General features: G+C 63.2%; 2 protein-coding genes across 2 annotated transcripts; one reads left to right on the forward strand and one right to left on the reverse strand.

Annotated features, from left to right (window-relative positions):
* Window positions 1-7,151: 7,151 nt before the first annotated feature.
* On the forward strand, window positions 7,152-10,303 carry EIF4EBP1 (eukaryotic translation initiation factor 4E binding protein 1). Its single transcript, XM_084499468.1, has 3 exons — window positions 7,152-7,578; window positions 8,701-8,871; window positions 9,898-10,303. Exons 1-3 carry the CDS (start codon window positions 7,431-7,433, stop codon window positions 9,927-9,929), a joined length of 351 nt encoding a protein of 116 aa, XP_084355594.1. The 5' UTR covers window positions 7,152-7,430; the 3' UTR covers window positions 9,930-10,303.
* A 4,277-nt stretch (window positions 10,304-14,580) lies between these two features.
* Window positions 14,581-17,032, reverse strand: NODAL (nodal growth differentiation factor). Its single transcript, XM_084499722.1, has 3 exons — window positions 16,780-17,032; window positions 15,621-16,408; window positions 14,581-15,510 (listed from the first exon to the last, which is right to left on the reverse strand). The coding sequence occupies exons 1-3, from the start codon at window positions 16,949-16,951 to the stop codon at window positions 15,358-15,360; spliced, it is 1,113 nt and encodes a 370-aa protein (XP_084355848.1). The 5' UTR covers window positions 16,952-17,032; the 3' UTR covers window positions 14,581-15,357.
* Between the last annotated feature and the right edge of the window lie 747 nt (window positions 17,033-17,779).

Raw genomic sequence — 17,779 nt, forward strand, 5'->3', positions numbered from 1 at the left:
AAAATGTGCACGTGTACGAGTCTTCAGTGCCACTGCACACACAGCCCCAGTGCATCTTGGCGCATGGAGCCACGGCTGGGTTGTGCCCGAAGAACAAAGCAGGGGTACTGCGGGAATGCCCAAAATGAGGGAGTTGGGCTCTGGAGGGGCTGCAGGACAAAGCCTGGGTGTTCTACATCAAACCCTCCTGCCGATCAACAGCCAGCCTTCCCCGGGGTGCACCCAGAGCCCTGCTCCTGGCACCGAGCGGAGATCCTTCCTCTCTCCCCCACAGCCAGGGCCCGGAGCCCTCCCTTCCAGCCAGATGACTTCAATGGGGAGAGGAAGGGAGAGTCCCAGTCCTTTCATTGCGGCAGGGGAAGTAACGTGCTTCTGTATCTTTGCCCCAGTTTTACAGCTGGGAAAGCTGCAGCAGAGGTGCTGGGTCCTGCACAGAGCCACACAACGTCCAGCGCCCTGCTCCCACCACGGGCATTGCCCCGAGCCCTCGAGGTGCCGGGGATCGGGCTGCACCCCCAGTCCAGGGAGACATCCCCGCTCCCCCAGGGCAGCATTCGGCTCATGGCAGCAGGAACACCCCTGGAGTGCTGTGAAGACCCTGAAGCAGCTGGAAATGCTTCCTGCGAGGCTCCTTGTTGTCTTCTCCTCCTGCCCCGTTTTGCTCCCCGTTCCCAGCTGCCCTCCCTCCCAGCCCAGCAGCCTGGGAGCCACCCCGGGACGTGTCCCCATCGCCTGCCCCACGCCAGCACCACCTGAGCAGCCAGGGACAAACTCCTCTGCCCCAGGAAAGAGAAGGCAGGAGCCCGGCCCCACAGACCCTGCAGGGAGCCAACGGGTCAAGTGGCTGTTTAGAAAACTCTGGGAAAATATGTTTATGCCATGGATCAGAGCCATTCCTTTGGCTGTTGCTACAGAATAAACAATGGGTATTTAAAAATACATCTTTATATATAGAGGCGGGGTGGATTAGAGAAGATCCCTTCTGGGGGAGAGCTGGGGTACGAGAGGAGGGCGCGGAGCAGCTCCTTGCTCCTGGAGCTCCGGCATCCCTGGGTGCCTGGAGAATGGAAACGGATGGAGCTGGCCTCAGGCAGCAGCTGAGGGGCTCAGCATCTGCCCGGGAGCTGGAGGGGTGAGGTGGCTCAGAAAGCAGCAGCTGTGGTCCTCTTCCCCTAGGGCGCTTAGCAGCTCCTCATCATGGGGTATTTTTCATTTCCAGCAGCCCAGCACTGCAGCAAGATGCCTGCACGGCCCCAAATCCCCCCCAAAACCAAGGCCTGCACCCTCCCAGCCCACATAGGGTGAGGAGAGCCTTGGTTTGTCCACCTGGCAGTGCTGAGCCTGCAGTAGGTGCAAATCTCCCTGGCCTGATCCGCAGAGTTTCGGCACGCTGGCACTCCTGCCTCAGCGGGTGCAAAGTCCCTGCACATCTAATCCCTGCCCCAAAGCCTTATCCGCCCCTTATCCTGCACGCACAGCACCCTCAGGTGCTGAAGGCTCCCACACAGGGCTCAGGTCCTGCTAATCCCCCGTGCCCAGCGAGCGGATGAGGTGTTAGCACAGATAAAGCACGAGCAGATAAAGCAGCACCGGGCAGGCAGCGGGCAGCTCTGGCCTCCCTCCCTCAGCCCAGGGCTGGGATTTCACTGGGGTTTTACTGGGGTTTCACTGGGGCCAGGCAGAGCCCCAGGGCAGCTGGGGGACCCGCAGGGTGCTCGTCCTGCAGCCTTAGAGGGGAAAGGAGGCAGGGATGCGGCAGGGATGGAGGTTTTTGGTAGGGAGAGCTATCAGATCGCTGCCCAAGCTCCCGTGGCATGCCACCGCGGGTATTAAGCATGGTTTTGATCCTCTCCCCCATTTTCAGCTCCTAGTCACATCTGTGAGCTCACCGGGGCTGGCAGCACCCCAAGACACCAGGCAGGGGCTCGGGGGGACCAGGCAGGGCTGGGCAAGGGCTGGCTTCTCCTCCCGGCATCATTAAGCACAGCACAGCCAGGCCGTGCCAAGATTGAGTCAGGCTGCTGCCACACTAGGATAAAACAAACCCTTTTTATAGCTGGGAACTCTCGCTGTCCCCCAGCACCCTGTTTGCATACTTACCAGTACAGGACGGGCGATAAAAGCAGCGTGACTGTGGCAGCACTGCCTCTCGCTGCACTGCCAGCTCCCCGGGGGGAAAAAACAGCAGGACCCTGCACGGAGCTGAGCGGGGAGAGCTCTCCGAGCCCCAAATATTAGTTTACCTGTACCAGGTGTGTGCAGTGCCCCACGAGCTGCAGGTACACAGCAGGTAAATGCTGCCAGCCCAGCCCCCCCGTGCCCACATCCACATCACCACCCCGAAAAAGCCCTGCCTGGACCCCCAGTGCCCCCACCCCACGGTGCTGCAGGGAGCCCACCCTGGTGGGACACGAAGCAAGGCACCAGCCCTGCCAGGACACCCAGCACCACCACCCCTACCAGGCACCCCAGGGCCCCACCAGGTACCCCAGGGTGCCTTATTGCCCCCTCCCCAATCCCCAAACACCTCGCAGCTGGGGTGGGGCCCCTGGTTCATCCTTGCCCCCCCCCCCCCCCATGGCTGGTCCTGGCTGTGGGGAGGTCTCTGTGCGTTTCCAGTGCACACTGAAGCAGGAGCTGCTCAAGGAGCGGGGTTTTGCCCCAAATCCTCCTGCTGCAGCGTGGGGAGGGGGCCCTGGGGTTCGGTGGGTGGGCGGGGGGGGGGCAGGGCGAGGGCACGGAGCTGCAGCGGGTCCTGCTCTGCCTTTAATGTCTGGTAACCGGGCTGGGGCACCGCGCCGGGACTGGGGAATAGTTCCCATATCGGCCTCGCCAATCTCGCTTTGAAGTTGTTTGGGATTATCTGTCATCGTGCTTCCTCGTCAGCACATAAACACGCCGCGATGGAGCTTTAACCCGCTGGGTACTGCCTGTCCCGGGGGGGCCCGGAGGAAGCTGGCCATAAACTGCGGGCTCCCCACCAGCCCCCCTCCTGCGAGGCTCCGGGGCCGGGCACAGGAAGGGAAGCGTTCCCGGCACCGGGACAATGAAAAAAAAAACGACAAAAATGTGCTCTTGACTTCGACAATTTTAGGGTTCGGGTTGGTGAGCCGTGCTCCATACCCACCGTCCCCGCAGCGGGACGCACGCCGTGGCCGTGCCCCTGCCCTTCGTGCCCGTCCCGTCGCTGCCCGGAGATGCTCCGTGCCCCTGGGGCAGCTTCGAGCTTGAGGGTGAGGCTCGGTCCCGAAGCCTTGGGGGCTGCCACAATTTTGGGCAGGCGAGCGGCGACCTCGCAAGCCCGGGTCCCGCTTCCCAGCGATGCTCCTGGGAGAGGGGCGAGCGTTGCGCAGCGTGCCAAGGGCACCGGGAGCTCGGAGCCCGCTGCTGGATGCCCACACGGGGCTGAGGTCCCCATCGAGCTGCTCGCCGGCCCCTTCCCACAGCTCGCTGCCCATCTCCGGGCAGCCCCCGGGGTCGTGCGGGGCCCCCCAGGACCAGGAGCCTCGGGGCTGCCCCTGCCCCGCAGCCCGCGCACGGCCGCGGCTCTGCCCTGTGAGAATCAGGGAAAGGGGCAGCCGGGGCCTGAAACACAGCCAGTGTCAAAGGCTGCGCTAAAGCAATCCCGGGTCCTTCTCCTGCCCCCCAGATCCCTGCGCAATTACGTCTCTGCGTTGAGAAAAAGAAAAAGAAAAAAAAAAAAAAAAAGAAGGAAGAAAGAAGGTAATAAGGCTGTTTTCTTTCCCATGGCGCTGCAGGGAAGTCCCAAAGTGGCAAGGCCAAAATGCCCGCTGGCTTCACGGCACCTTGCAGGGTCTGATGTTCCTGTCTTGCCCCCACCCCCCAAAAAAAAGGCACAGAAAACAGCAAAACCTCATCAGAGGGGACAAAAAGGCCGGGAGCCCCCCAGCACCAGCAGGTGAGGGGCCGGGGGCGCAGAGCCCCGAGCTGCTCTGGGGCCAGGAGCAGAACAGGGGAGCAGACAGAAAATCCTCCAGGACATTTCCACCTCCTGGGACTGAGGGGATTTGCCTGCTTTTGCCTCATCTGCAGAGGTTTTAGGGCCATGTTCACTCCCTCCCTCCACTAACTGGTTTTCCAGCAGCTATTGCTAAAGAAAAACAGAGGCAGGGGGGAAGGAGGGACAAGTTTGCAACAACAGTGACACAAATTTCACAAAAAAAAATGTGGAAACCTCTGAAAAAAAAAAAAAACAAAAATAAATGTCAGCAACGAAAATAACATCTGAAAGCAGTTGGGCTCCCCAGACAGGGTTTTTTTTGGGGGGGAAGAGGAGCATCCTGGCGGTGGGTGGGGAGGAAGGGCAGCTCTGGGCAATGCGGGGCAGCGTCCCCGGGGCTCGGAGCAGGGCTGGGACAGATCCTGGTGCTGGGCTGCGAGAGTCCCCGCTGCAAGATGCTGGCCAAGCCGCCACGCTCTGCCTCCTGCCTGCTCGCCTCCTGCCGTCGAGGGTCCCCCAGACCCTCAGGGGTCTCCTGCCACGCAGGCGTCCCCAGCCCCGTCTCCATCCAGCCCCAGCTCCCAGCCGGGGCATCCCCGGAGCCCGCAGCCCCACGAGGCCGGGGCTGTGCTCGTGGAAAGGGGAAAAACAAGAAAACAACAACAACAGCGGCGGGGACAACGACAGCAGCCACGTCAGGCCCGCGGCTCCCATGTCACCACGGCTATTTTTAAGCCGTGCACGCCTCCCGCTCCCCGCTTCTTTCTCAGAAACTGCAGCAGGGAGGCAAATGGGGAAAAGGTCCGGCCCCGAGCGCAGCGCCCCCGGGTGCCGGAGAGGGGCGGCTGCCCCCAAAGGACGCCCCATGAGGGTCCGGGGGGTGCGGGCGGGGGGCTCGGGGATGCTGCAGCCGCTGGGCACGGCCCCATTCGTACCAGTGCCTGCCCCCAGTTAAGCCCCGCTGTTTCTCTTGGCGTGCCGGGCAGCCTGGGGCTCCCCTCGGAACATATTTCGCATCATTCCCAGAGCCCGCTTCTTGCGCTTGTGCAATGAGCTCTCCGCGGCTGTTTTTCGGGGAGCAAGGAGGTGCAGGGCAGCGAGGAAGAGGAGGAGGAGGAGGCAGGAACCCAGCCAGTTCCCAAACTTTGGCTTTCAGGGGAAGACAGGAGTCGTGCTGGAGCCCCAGACCAGGGCTCCCCGAGTCCATGCGGCCCCAGGCGGGGTGCTGGGGGCGAAATCCTAAATGTGGCAGCGGACTGGGGGGCTCGCCCCACACCGGGCACTTCTGTGGGGCAGCGGTGGCGCGGCTGGATGCGAAGGAAAGGTTTTGTAAGAGAGCTCAGCCTGCCAGCCTCCGCTGCACCGAGGGGGGGACCGAGCCCCCTCCCGAACCACGAGCAAGGGCAGCAGCAGGAGCCGGGTGTTTTATTTTGGGGGGAAACGAGGAGAACCCCGAGGTGCCCGGAGGGGTTCGCGGGGGCTCTCCCCACGCAGGACAAGGCTCGAGCACAACACCAGTGGCAGGGATTTGCCCGTGCGCCCCCCCCCCCAGCCTGCAGGGACATCCCTGCCTCTGCCAAACCCCCTCGGCAGCAGCAGAAGCGAGCAGCAGGGCCCGGGGGGGGGCTGTGGGGGCGCTGAGCATCCTCTGCCAGCGCCTGCACCCGCACAGGGCACGGACACAGCCCGGGGGTCGTCCCCCCCCCGGCAGGGCGGCGGCGCTTCCCTGCAGGATGGGGTTGTTTATCGGGGGCGGCTTTATCTGCAGGAACAGCTCCGGGGAGGGCAGGGGGGGTGTGGGCTGCCGCCTATCTGCAGCGGCATCGGAGGGGAATGTAAACACGGGCGGGGAAATGGCACGGGGACATCCCTGCCGCCCCGCTGCCGGGGGTCGCGGCGGGCACCGGGAGGGTTTGGGGTCCTGGAGGGGGTTGGGGTCCCGGAGGGGTTTGGGATCCTGGGTGGGTTTGGGACCCCAAAGAGGTTTGGGACCCCGGGGGCGTTTGGGGCCCTGGGTGGGTTTGGGACCCCAAACGGGTTTGGGACCCTGGAGGGGCTTGGGATCCCGGAGTGGTTTGGGGTCCTGGGTGGGTTTGGGATCCTGGCTGGGTTTGGGACCCCAGTGGGGTTTGCCTCGGGGGAGTTTCGCCCCGCTGGGAGGCTGCTGGAGGAGGAAACGTTTCACAAATGCCCCCCCCCCCCCCGGTCGGGATTTGTGCCAGCGGCTCGGGGACGAACGGGGGCTGCTGGGGGCTAAATCGCTCCCGATTTAGAAGGCGGCGCGGTGATAAGGTGTCACATGAGGACGGTGAAGGGCTTTTAGGGCCGGGGAAAGAGCAGATAAAGGACCCCGGAGATGAACACGTTGGCACCAGCGGGCGCTGCCAACGCGAGCCTGAAACAGCGGGGCCAGAAACCTGCGGGGGGTGGGCAAAAGCCCCAGCAGGAGCACCCCCGGGACACCCATGGGGTCCCTGCACCCCCTCTTGGTCCCCAATCTGTGGCTTTGGGTGCCCAGCAGCGGGGCAGCCTGCACAGTGCCTGGGAATCCATTCAGGAGCCATATGGGGTGAAGGGGATGGGATGGGGATGGGGTTGGGATGGGAATATGGGATGGGGATATGGGATGGGGATATGGGATGGGATGGGATGGGATGGGATGGGATGGGATGGGATGGGAAGGGAATGGGGATATGGGATGGGATGGGTTTGGGCATGGGATGGGAATGGGATGGGGTGGGGATATGGGATATGGGATGGGGACGGGGAGCCCCCGCTGGCAGCCCAGCCTAGCCAGGGGCTGTGTGCCGCAGGGCAGCGCTCGCAGCTCCTCTCCCGGTGCCGTTTCCAGCCGCAGCCCGGGGCCAGCGGGGGCCGAGCTCCGCCTGTTGGGCCCGGGGCGCCGCCGGGGCTGGGCCAGGCTGACCCCTGCGGGCCGCTGACGGCCACGGCCCGGCCCCGCCGCCGGGACCCCGATTCCCTTGGGTGGAGGGACAGCGACAGCCGGTGGCACCGCCGGGACACTGGGGGCACGGGGGCACTGGGAGAACTGGGAGAACTGGGAGCACTGGGGAAGCACTGGGAGCACTGGGGACACTGGGAGAACTGGGAGCAGTGGGAGCACTGGGGAAGCACTGGGAACACTGGGTGCACTGGGAGCACTGGGAGTAGTGGGAGCACTGGGGGCACTGGGCACACTGGGAGCACTGGGAGCCCCCGCAGAGCCCCGGGGCCGGGCACCGGCAGCGGCGGGCACAGGGACCCAGCGCCCCGGGCCGCGCTTGGCCCCGCCCCCATCGTTAAACCCCGCCCCCTCTCACCCCGCCCCGCCAGGCCACACCCCCACAGCACCCCGAAGGCCCCGCCCCCTGAGAAGCCCCGCCCCCTTTCCCCGTGCCGCCCTCACCGGAAGGGGCGGGGCCCGCGCCGGAAGCGGCGGGCAGGGCGGCGGGGCGGCAGGGCGGCGGCCATGTCGGGGCGCTGCTGCCAGGGGCAGACCCCGAGCCGAGACATCCCCGGGCCCGGCAAGCGCCTCGCCCTGCCCGACGGCGCCCCGCTGCCCCCCGGGGACTACAGCACCACGCCGGGGGGCACCGTCTTCGGGACCACGCCGGGCGGTGAGCGGCCGCGGGGGGGGGGGGACGGGAACGGGACCGGGAACGCGCTGAGGGGGGGGAGGGGCTCGGCTGGGGGGGGTTTCCCCCCTTTTGGGGGGGGTTTCCCCCCTTTTGGGGGGGGTTTCCCCCCTTTTGGGGGGGGTTTCCCTCCTTTTGGGGGGGGTTTCCCTCTTTTTTGGGGGGTCTCTCCCTCTTTTGGGGGGCTTTTGCCTCTTTTTTGGGGGGTCTCCCTCTTTTTTGGGGGGTTTTCCCCTCTTTTTGGGGGGGGTCTCTCCGTTTTGGGGGGCTTTCTCCTCTTTTTTGGGGGTTCTCCCCCATTTTGGAGGGAGTTCCCTTTTTTTGGGGGGGGATTCCCCCTTTCTGGAGGGTCTTCCTCTCTTCAGGGGGGTTCCTCTCCTTGGAGGGGGCCCCCAGGGGGGCGTTTTTTGGGTGAGTGGCTCCCCAGAGGGATCTTTGGGGGAGTTCTTTTGGGGAGGGGGCTCCCGTTGTGGGGGGACTCCGGCTCCAGGCAGGCTCGGGCTGCCTCCCCCTTCAGAGAGGGGCTGGGACGCGGTGGGGTCCTTGGGGGGCTTCCACCTGGGGCGGGGGTCTTGGGGTGGGTTGCTTGGGGCTGGGTGCCCCTTTTTTGTGGGGCTGCCCGGAGCTGTGGGCACCTCTGGGGGCAGGGAACGAAGGGAGCCGAGATGGGAGTCCCTGGAGGGGGGGCACCGAGCCTCGCCCCACAGAAAGCACCCAAAAATCTCAGGGAATGCCCAAGAAGTTTTTTTTTCCTGTGGCTGAGGGGAGGCAGAGCGGCAGGGGGCAGCCCCAGCGGTTTGCGGCGCTGCTTTTGGGGAAGGAGCCGAGGATTTCAGCGCTTCCTGGGTTAATGCTGCGGGTTGGTGGGAGGGAACCCTTTGTGCCTGTGGGTTGGAGCCTCGTCCAGCAGCTCCCTCGCAGGGAACACGCCGTTCAGCCCAGTTCCTAGAAATCCCCGCGCAGCCCCGGCTCCCCCCGAGCCTGCTGCAGTGCCCCCAGGAGCAGGACGTGGCCCAAACCGCCCTCGAGGGGCTCTGGGTGGGTGACCCAGGGTATTTGCAGCCCCCCTGGTCCTCTCCTGACAGCCCTGCCTCGTCCCCGCAGGTACCAGGATTATTTACGACCGCAAGTTTCTGATGGAGTGCCGCAACTCCCCGGTTGCCAAAACACCACCTTCTGACCTTCCCGACATTCCAGGAGTCACCAGCCCAAGCGTGGAGGAGTTGAAGGTTGAGAACAACCACGTGCAGAACGACGATGAGAAACCGAGTGTCGGTGAGTGCCCGAGGCCCGAGCCCACCCCTGGGTCCCACAGAGGGAGCAGGAGGGCTGTGGGGGCTGACACAGATCCCCCCGAGGTGCTGTGGGACCTGGTTGCGAGGTTCTTGTGGCTGTTAGGTTCTGCTGTGGCCCACAGTAATGTGAAAATGCCTTCATTTTGGTGTAATTTGTATCCTGTTATCACTTCTCTTGTTAATTTGGCATTTAGCAGAATGCCACTGCACCAAGAGTCCCGTGGCGAGGGAATGGCAGCAGCTGTTCCTGCCTCTGCTTATCCTCTGCCGTTTTGCAGCTGTTTTGCCCTTTTTGAAAGCGATCAGGTTACAGTTCAGAGCAGGATTTGTTTGGGAATTTAGGGTTTTTTTGCAACACACAATGGCTGCTTTATGTAGGTCGGTTTTCCAGTACCCACCGCTGTCTTGCTTGGCTCCTGCAGAAGCTTGTGGTTGTTTATAAGACAGGAAGGTAAAAGTTAGCCCACGGCACAACAGGGGTCACTGCCCGCAGTGCACACAAACACATCCAAGGCACCGTAGTAGGAAAAAAGCCAGGATTGCTCTCAAACAGTCTAAAAATAAAAAGTTGAGCTCACTTCTTGAAGGAACCTGCAAATGCCACGTATGATCAACGACCCTGTCCCTAAAAATAAAGCTCCGAGTACCCAGCAGCTGGCTTCCCTGCTTATTCCAGGGAAATCTGGGCAGGGTCAGTGTTGCTCAATGCTTTTGCACACACTCTGCTGACCTTTCGTGCCCCCCTGGGTTCTCTGGCAGGCTGAGCCCTGGCTGTGTGCTGGGTGCCCGCTGGGTTGTGAGCTCTTTGCAGATACGATCCTCTCTGAGGACAGAGCTTGCTTTTTGCTCACACGGGCTGTTTTGGTACCAAACTTGATGCCTGGGTGCAGATTTTAAGCCCAGACAGACACATTTGATGCACAACTGGATGCTGTTGCTTCAGTACAATGCTTGGTGTTTAACTTGGAGCTTCGAGGACTCACTCGGGTTCTGTCCTTCTCCACAGGCGAAGAAGAACAGTTTGACATGGACATCTAAAGCACATGCCCTGAGAGTGCTCATCCGTGAAGAACCAGGACCTTGTTTTGAGGATTCCCACCAGCCAGGCTTGAAGCAGCCCGTGCCTTGAGTGCCTCCCTGCTTCCCGGGCAAGGCAGCTCCTTCCCTGCCGAGAACACAGCATGTCCTGCTCCAGGGACTGAACCTCAGCCTCTCCGTGTGGGTGTGAGCACACGAGAACAGCCCCTGCTGGCGGGCCTTGGGGCGCCAGGGGAGACAGTCTCACTGATTGTTTTTGTTTCCAGTTTTATGCTTTTGTTAATCATTTTAATACCGTAAGAGTTACCGAAATGCAATATACGGGAGAAATAAATCATTTGGACTCTCCTGGTATGGAGATCAATGCAATAAAATGAGCGTCTGTCCTTTATTCGTTCCAGCAAGGGAACCACCAGCCCATTTCAGAGCTGGTGGGGTGGTTTCGTGTGCAGGGTCGAGATCAGCGCCGTGCTTTTGGGTTTCACCCAAAGATGAAAGCTGAGCTGCCTTCAGCCCTCTGAAAACATCTGTGTGCACCACGTGCGACACCTGGTACAACACGGCAGGAAGTCTGCTTCCAGAAATAGTTAACCCAGACTGTTTGCCACCTGCTTTCAGATGGTTCTCGTGCTAGGTCACGGTGCAGGTGTCCACAAGCCCTTTTTTCTAAAAGCCCTGCTTCAAATCATCCCCTGGGAGGGGCAGGGCTCAGTCAGGCCGCAGCTGGAAGTGGCTCAGACGAAGGCAATGGGAGCCACCTGCTGCTGAGCAGCACCCAGAGGGTCCCCTGGCCCTGCCCGGGTCCCGTGCTGCTGCCTCTGCCTTTCCAGAGGAGCTGCTCTCCTCCAGCCTGCAGGTGAGGTTACTGTTTCTTTGTGATCTGTGCTGAAATCATTTTCTTTACACTCTGCTCTCCTTTTTGTAATTTAATGAGCAAGAACTAAATCTTGGGAGTTTAACTGGGAAGCCAAAGGTAAACTTGTTTGGCTTTGAGGGAGGAAACTTCAGCTGAGAGGTGTTTTACTGTTCAACTTCGGCTCTCTGAAGAAGGCATTCAAATTCCCAGCCTCAATACATCCTAACAAGTGTGTATTGCCTGGCAGTCCCTAACACGCTGCCGGTACTGCTTCGGAGGTGGTGCTGGTGGTGCCTGGTCCTGCCCATGGCTGCGGAGGTGCCTCAAAGGAAAAGAAAGCGTATTAGGACGTGCCCCTGAACTCGGGGCTTCCTAACAGACAATAAGTGTCTGTTCGAGTCTGTCTTAGCAGATAATACTTAAATACCCGCTAATTAAGCCCAATTGTGACATTATGATATGCAAGCCTTTAATAATGAGTAACAGAAGAAAGAGTCAAAGCAATTGCTGCTGATAAAGCTTGCATTTTTAACGATAAGGTGAAGTGTTTCTCTGAACCCGTAATGGGAACAGATCGAAGCTGCCTCCCAGTGCCCCCTTATCAGTCTTGCAGCTCCGTACCAAGTGCCGAGTTCTGCTGCGTGCATTCAGCTGCTATCGCTGCAGGAGCATGCGCTGTGAGCTGCAGCTGGCACCGACCCCTCTCCAGCTAAATATTTTCAGAAATAGCACCACTGAGCTGCTCGGCTGCTGACAGCCTGCACAGCGGTTGCAGATTCGGTGTGCTCAGAGCCATCCTGTTTTTCCTGGTCATTGCAAAATCAGAGCGCTCTGCGGCTTTGCTGTCTGGGGGAGGAAGCAGGAGCCTTGTTTCTGAGAGCCCTTACCCTGTTAGGTTAATTTCTGAAGCTGATTACTTTGGGGATAGACCAGAAAAGCCGTGACAGGCTTTTGGAGTGGTAGTTGCAATAATTAAATTCATGCACTCAGTGTTGAAGCGAGTTTTCATGTTCTCTCCTAACCAAACTAACCCACGCATGAGCTGTGGTGTGCTCCCGGGGTGGGATTTGGGGCTGGGGCTGTTCTAAAACTGCTGGGATCTGAGCTCCTGGTCAGCATCCCCAGAGTGAGAGCCGTGTGATGTCAGCTTTTTGTCAGCACAAAAGCAACTCTGTGGGTTGTTTTTTTTTGAGCAAGTGTCGGCTATTGCAAGTAATGCCCTTAAATTCCATCCCACCCCCCTTGCCCAGAGGGTCGTGGATTATTTTAAGTGCCAAGTGTTTTCTCCATGCCTGTGGCAGCCGCGGTGCATCGCTATCTGCGTGCATATGTAGGGCTGGAGGGGCATCAAAGCCCCGACTGCCCGCAGCAGCCACCCGGAGCACCTGGCCAGGTGTCAAACGGGGTCCATCCAGGTCAGGATTCCTGCGGGGTTTGCAGAGGGAGCGCCCTGGGGCCATGGGCACATCAATGCCTTCACCTGGAGAAGCTGTGAGCCCGTGGCAGATACGTGACCCTGGGGTGCTCTGCGCTGATGCAATCCAGCCCAAGCCCAGGCCTTGACCTTGCAGGGACCACGCAGCCGCAGCCGCCCCTGCTCCCTTTGCAGTTTTCCTCCTTTGCTCCCACCCCTGACCAATGCCACATCCCTCAGCCGGGTTTTTTGGCTCCGTCTCCTGCCTGTGCGGAGTTTGCAGGGCTCCAGGGTCGCTGAAGCCATGCGAAAGAGCAGCTCGGGCTGCCGGGGCAGGTCCCTGCCGTGCTGGCATTTGGTCCTCGCCCCACACCTTGCGCTCGGAGCCGCCTTTGTCCCGGGGCCGGCAGCTGTGTGGGTGCAGTTGTGCACCCAGCGGGGAGCCAAGCAGCCGTGGGTGGTGGCCTTGCACAGCTGGGGTGCTCCGGGGAGGTCTGGGGGGACAAGTGTTGGCTTTGTCACGGCGTTTCCCACCCCATTTTGTCTGGGGCAAGGCAGAGCAGAGCTCCTGGAGGGCCTCCAACCAGTCCATGTCCTGGTGGTTGGAGCAATGCCTTCTGCCCCGAGCTGTGCCTCACTCAGCCAGCTGGAGGGCTGTTACCGTGCCCGATAAGCCCTTGCTCTGTTTGCTCTCACGCGCTCTTTCCTCACGCAGCCAAAGCAAACCACGCTTATCTGCGCCTCCTGGAGCACGTGCGGCTCCCAGGGACGTGGGCACTGGCCCAGGGGCACATGGTGGCCGTGCCTTGCCCAGCCCCGAGGCTCCCCAGGGCACGTGCCCACGGACGGTCCCTGCCCTCTCTCCCATCCCAAGGCCTTGGGGTGCTGAAGGGCTCACGTCCCCCAAGCCCTGGCCTGGCCCCACAGGACCCCACAGCGGGCAGGGCCTGGAGCTGCCCCCCCAACACCACCGACCCCGTCTGGGGGTCCCTGTGCCCCCGCAGCCGATGTGTATTGGGCCCAGCAGGCCCCGAGCAGGCCCCGTTCTGCTCACGGAGCTCCCGGGCAGACACCTGCCCGCCCCACACGGAGCTTTGATGTCTCCCGTCCAGCCTGGGATCAATCCCGGCCTGGCTGTGCCCCCCCCTTCCTTCCCCAGGGTCTCTTCTGAACCCGCTGCTGGGTTTCAGACACACGATGGAGGGGCCGAGATCTCGAGATATGGCCCCGAGGAGGACTGGGGGGTCCCTGGCAGGGCAGGGGGCTGGGGGGGGAAAAGGGCAGCAGCCCTCTGGGCTGTGCTCCCTGTGGTTATTTTTAAGAGTGAGCTCCTAGCCTGTGAGGGAAAAGGCACAAAAAATAAATAATAAAATAAAAATAAAAGGGTTTTATTTCAGAAAGAGCCCCGCTCCCCAGGTGTCTGCCCCCTGCCAGGGGTTAGCACCAGGGCCGCCCTCTCCCAGCGTTTAACAGCCCCCGCAAATGACCCTCTAATGACGGCTGCGGGGGCGAGGTGCTGGTGGGGAGGCGAGGGGGCTGAGAACCAGACGAGATTTGTTTATCCACCGCCAGGGATGTGGATTGGGGCCCATCAGGCTGGGCTGGGGATGTGGAGTCGGGGCAGGGAGGTCCTACAGGGGGGCCAGGCTCAGCCCCAGGTCCCCGCTCGGCCCCACAGCACTGCCCGGGCAGGGACCCCCAGCAGCAGTGCCCCAAAAGCGAGCTGCCTGCCCCAAATGAGTGCTGTTAGGGAATGCCCTGCCCTTATCTCCCAGGGGCAAATAAAGGTGGAAATCCACTTAGCTCCTCTCCTCGCTTCAAAGGCCGCAGGTGCTTCCCCAGTTGCTCTTGAGCAACCCAAAATCTACATGATCAGGGTGGGAACAGCACCCTCACCATCCCAGCTGAAGCTTCCCATCCCCGGAGCAGGGTCACTTCTTTTCCTGATGTTCCATTTGGGGTCCCCTTGCTCCACAAAGCCCGGCGCCCTCTGCGTGCTGTGTTAGTGCTGGGGGCTCCCAAATCCACCCCCCGTGCCCCGATCCGCCTCAAACATCCCATGGGAAGCTGCACGAGCAGCCCACCTCTCCTCGTGGTGGCCAGGCAGGGTGGCCCAGAGCACCCAAGGGTGGCCGGGGTGGGGGGCAGCGTGGGTGCGTTACTCCTGGGGGGTCAGAAGGTCCATTTGTACCAACAGGGCACCCCGCAGGTGGGCTGGTGCTGCTGCTCAGGGGCCTTATCCCCTTGTTTTAAGGATGGTGGCATGTAGGTCACATCGGGAGGGGGCTGCCAAGTGCTCGCAACCCAGCTGCTCACACCAGACCCCAGCTGGAGGCTGGGGGGGACGTCCCGAGAGACCACCCAGCAGCAAAAAGGGGGTGGAAGCAGGCAGCATGCAGCAGGCGTTTCTTAAATACATAATTTATTGAGGAATGGTACAAACACGGCCCTTTCCCTACCGCCCCATCCAGTGAGGGGTTGAAAAGGTGTGAGCAAGGCTGTTCAGAAAGCAGATGAAAGCAGCGTGTGAGCTGAGGTTTCCAGGGCAGGCAGGAGGGCTGGGGGGGCTCAGACGTACCCCGACAGACCTCAGGGCTGCGTTACATCCAGGGGCACCCAGCTTACCCGTGCGAGCTCTTAGTAGAAACTTTTAATAGAAATCCGATAGAGTTTTCATAGAAATACAATAGGAAATGTAAGAGAAATGCCCACCCCGGGGGGGATGCTGCAAATCTCAGCTGTTCGGGTGCTGAGCGAGGTCGGGTGTGGGTGCTGCAGGTGGCCCTGGGCGAGCCTTGGGCTACCGGGAGTGCTCGGGGCGTGCAAGGGAAGCACGGACACCAAGGAGGGATGCTCCACGAGCACGAGAGGAGCAGCACCAGCCCAGCAGCCTCCCCATGCATCGCCTGGGTCTGTCCCTGCCCCGCAGCACTGCCACCACAAGGGACATTCCCCTCATCACGCCCCCCGCCACCATCCACCTCCCGCAGTCCTGTCTCGGTGCTGTCTCCTCTCTCGTGTCCCAAACCCAAAGCACGAGGGTCTCGGAGGTGTTGGGGGCTCAGGGACGCCCCATCCGTGTGCTGCTCGTGGCTGGCAGCCAGTCCTCGGGGACACGCAGCCCCGCCGTCCCCTCCCCAGCACGGGGGGAGCTCGCCTCAGTTGCAGCCGCACTCCTCGATGACCATGTCCTCGTGGTGGCGGACGACGATTTCGCCCTTCTCGTAGTAGAGCATGGAGAGGGGGCTCATCCTGACGGGCGAGCAGGCAGGGCACGGCACCTGGTGGGGCTTGTAGAGCTGCAGCAAGCTCTGCGGGGACACGGCAAGGGCACGGCCTCAGCTCCATGCCCCGTGCCACCGGGCTGGGTGGCAGGAGCACGGGGCAATGGGGGCAGCGGGGGCAGCGGGACCCCTCTTACCTGTATGTAAGCGTGGTTGGTGGGCTTGAAGGTCTCGTCCACGGGTGACGGGCACTGCCCCTCGCACCGGTAGGCGTTGTACTTCTTGGGGTAAACGATCCAGCTGCCCCAGCCGGTCTGCTCGAAATCCACCATCATGTCCACCCTCCGGCACAAGGACTTGGCGTTGGCGTCCTCCCCGGGGCCGGGAGCGTCGCTCACCTTGATCCTTTGCTTCTCCTTCCTGTTCCTGCGGTGCCGCCGGCTCCCGGAGCCCTTGGGGCCGCCGTTGCGCATGACGTGCTTGGAGGTCTCCACCGTCCTGATGAGGCTGTGGTCTCCTGGAGACTTGTCCTTGGAGAAGACAAGCAGCAGGGCGCTGTCCGCCAGCTCCTGGGGCACGGCTGGCTCCTCGGGGACGAGGACACTCGTGTCCCACGAGCTCAGTGTGCTGGTGGCCAGGGCAGGCACCGCGCTCGCCTCCCACAGCCCCGTTTCTGCAGACCCCGGGCTGCCAGGAGCCGCGTCCTGGTGGAGCCAGGACCTGAGCGTGCCGGTGAGGTCGAACACCTCCCAGGCGGCCTGGCTGTCGGAGGGGCTGCCGGAAAACCTGCCCAGAAAGAGCTCTCCAGGGCAGGTCCCTCCGGCCGGGCACCGCCGCCGGCTGTGGAAGACGTCCAGGGTGAGGTTGGGGGCCGGGGGCAGCGCGGGCGGGTGGACGCGCAGCTCGGCCAGGCTGACCTCCTGGCTGCCCCGCAGGGACGACATGTCGAAGGAGAGCGCCCAGCGGGAGCCGTTCCGCCGGGAACCTGCGGCAGGAGAGGGGACGTGAGGGTGGCCCTGGGGTGACAGGGTGCTCGGGGATGGGATGGCGACGGGGATGCTCAGGGACAGGGCACCCGAGGGCAGAGCCAGACAGGAGAGGCTGGGGACGGACGGCGCTGTCTGGGGATGGGGTTGCGCAAAGGTACCGGGGGACAGCGCGGTGCTGGGATGGGGATGCTCAGGGACAGGACAACCGGGGACAGAGCCGGTCCCGGGATGGGGATGCTCAGGGATGGGGCACTCGGGACTGGGCACCTGGGAGCGGAGCCGGTCCCGGGATAGGAGCGCCCGGGGACGGGGATGCGCAAAGACCCCGGGGATGGGGGGGACAGCTCCGGGCCGGGGTCCCACTCACCGTGCGGGGCGATGCTGAGCGCGGCGGCGGCGGCGGCGCGGAGCGGGGCTGGGGGGGCGCGGAGGAGCTGCAGCATCAGCGGGGGGCAGCGCGGGGGGGCGCGGGGGGCGCAGCCCACCCGGAGCAGGAGCAGGGCGCAGAGAGCCAGCGCGGAGCGCAGCGGGGGCCGCATGGCTGCCCCGGGCCGCCCGCCGCCCGCTATTTGTACGGCGGCCCCGAGCGCCGCCCCGAGCGGCCGCGGCCCCCCCCGGCCCCCCGCAGCCCCCTCCCCGCCCGGTCCCCTCCCCCGGTCCCTTCCCCGGCCCTCCCCGCCCGCCCCCCCGCGTGCCCCCTCCCGGCCCTTCGGCCTCTTCCCGGGGGTGCGGGAGCCGGGGGGACACCGGGGGGTACCGGGGGGGGATGCGGGGACACCGGGGAGGGGGTGTGGGGACACCGGAGGGTGGACGGGGACACCCCGGGGATAGCCATGGGGACACCCCGGGGGGGGACACGGGGATACCGGGGGGACACCGGGGGTATGCGGGGGGACACCGGGGGGGGAATCAGGGACACGGGGGCGATGTGGGGACACCGGGGTCACCCCGAGGACACCTGAGGGACAACGGGAGAGGGACGGGGACACCGCGGGGATACCCCGGGGGGGACATGGGGATAGCGGGGGGACACCGGGGGGACACGGGGGGATGCCGGGGGGAAGCAGGGCACCGGGGGACACCGTGGGGACACGGGAGGGACACCGGGGGGTGAACGGGGACAAGGAGGGGACACCGCGGGGATACCCCGGGGACACCGGGGGGGGCACGGGGACACCGAGGGGACACCGGGGGGACACCGGGAGCGCCCCCCCCAGCCAAAGGAGCGGCCGGGCGGTGCCGGCAGGCGCCCAGCCCCTTTTTTTCCCCCTCCCCGCTCAGCCCCAGCCCCGAGCCCGGCTTCTCCCGCTGCCTGCATGACGTCACGCCCCGCCACGCTGACGTCACGCTGACGCCACGCTCCATTT

The sequence above is a fragment of the Aythya ferina genome (genome assembly GCF_964211825.1).
Source record: "Aythya ferina genome assembly, chromosome: 27".
In the NCBI taxonomy this organism is placed as follows: domain Eukaryota; kingdom Metazoa; phylum Chordata; class Aves; order Anseriformes; family Anatidae; genus Aythya; species Aythya ferina.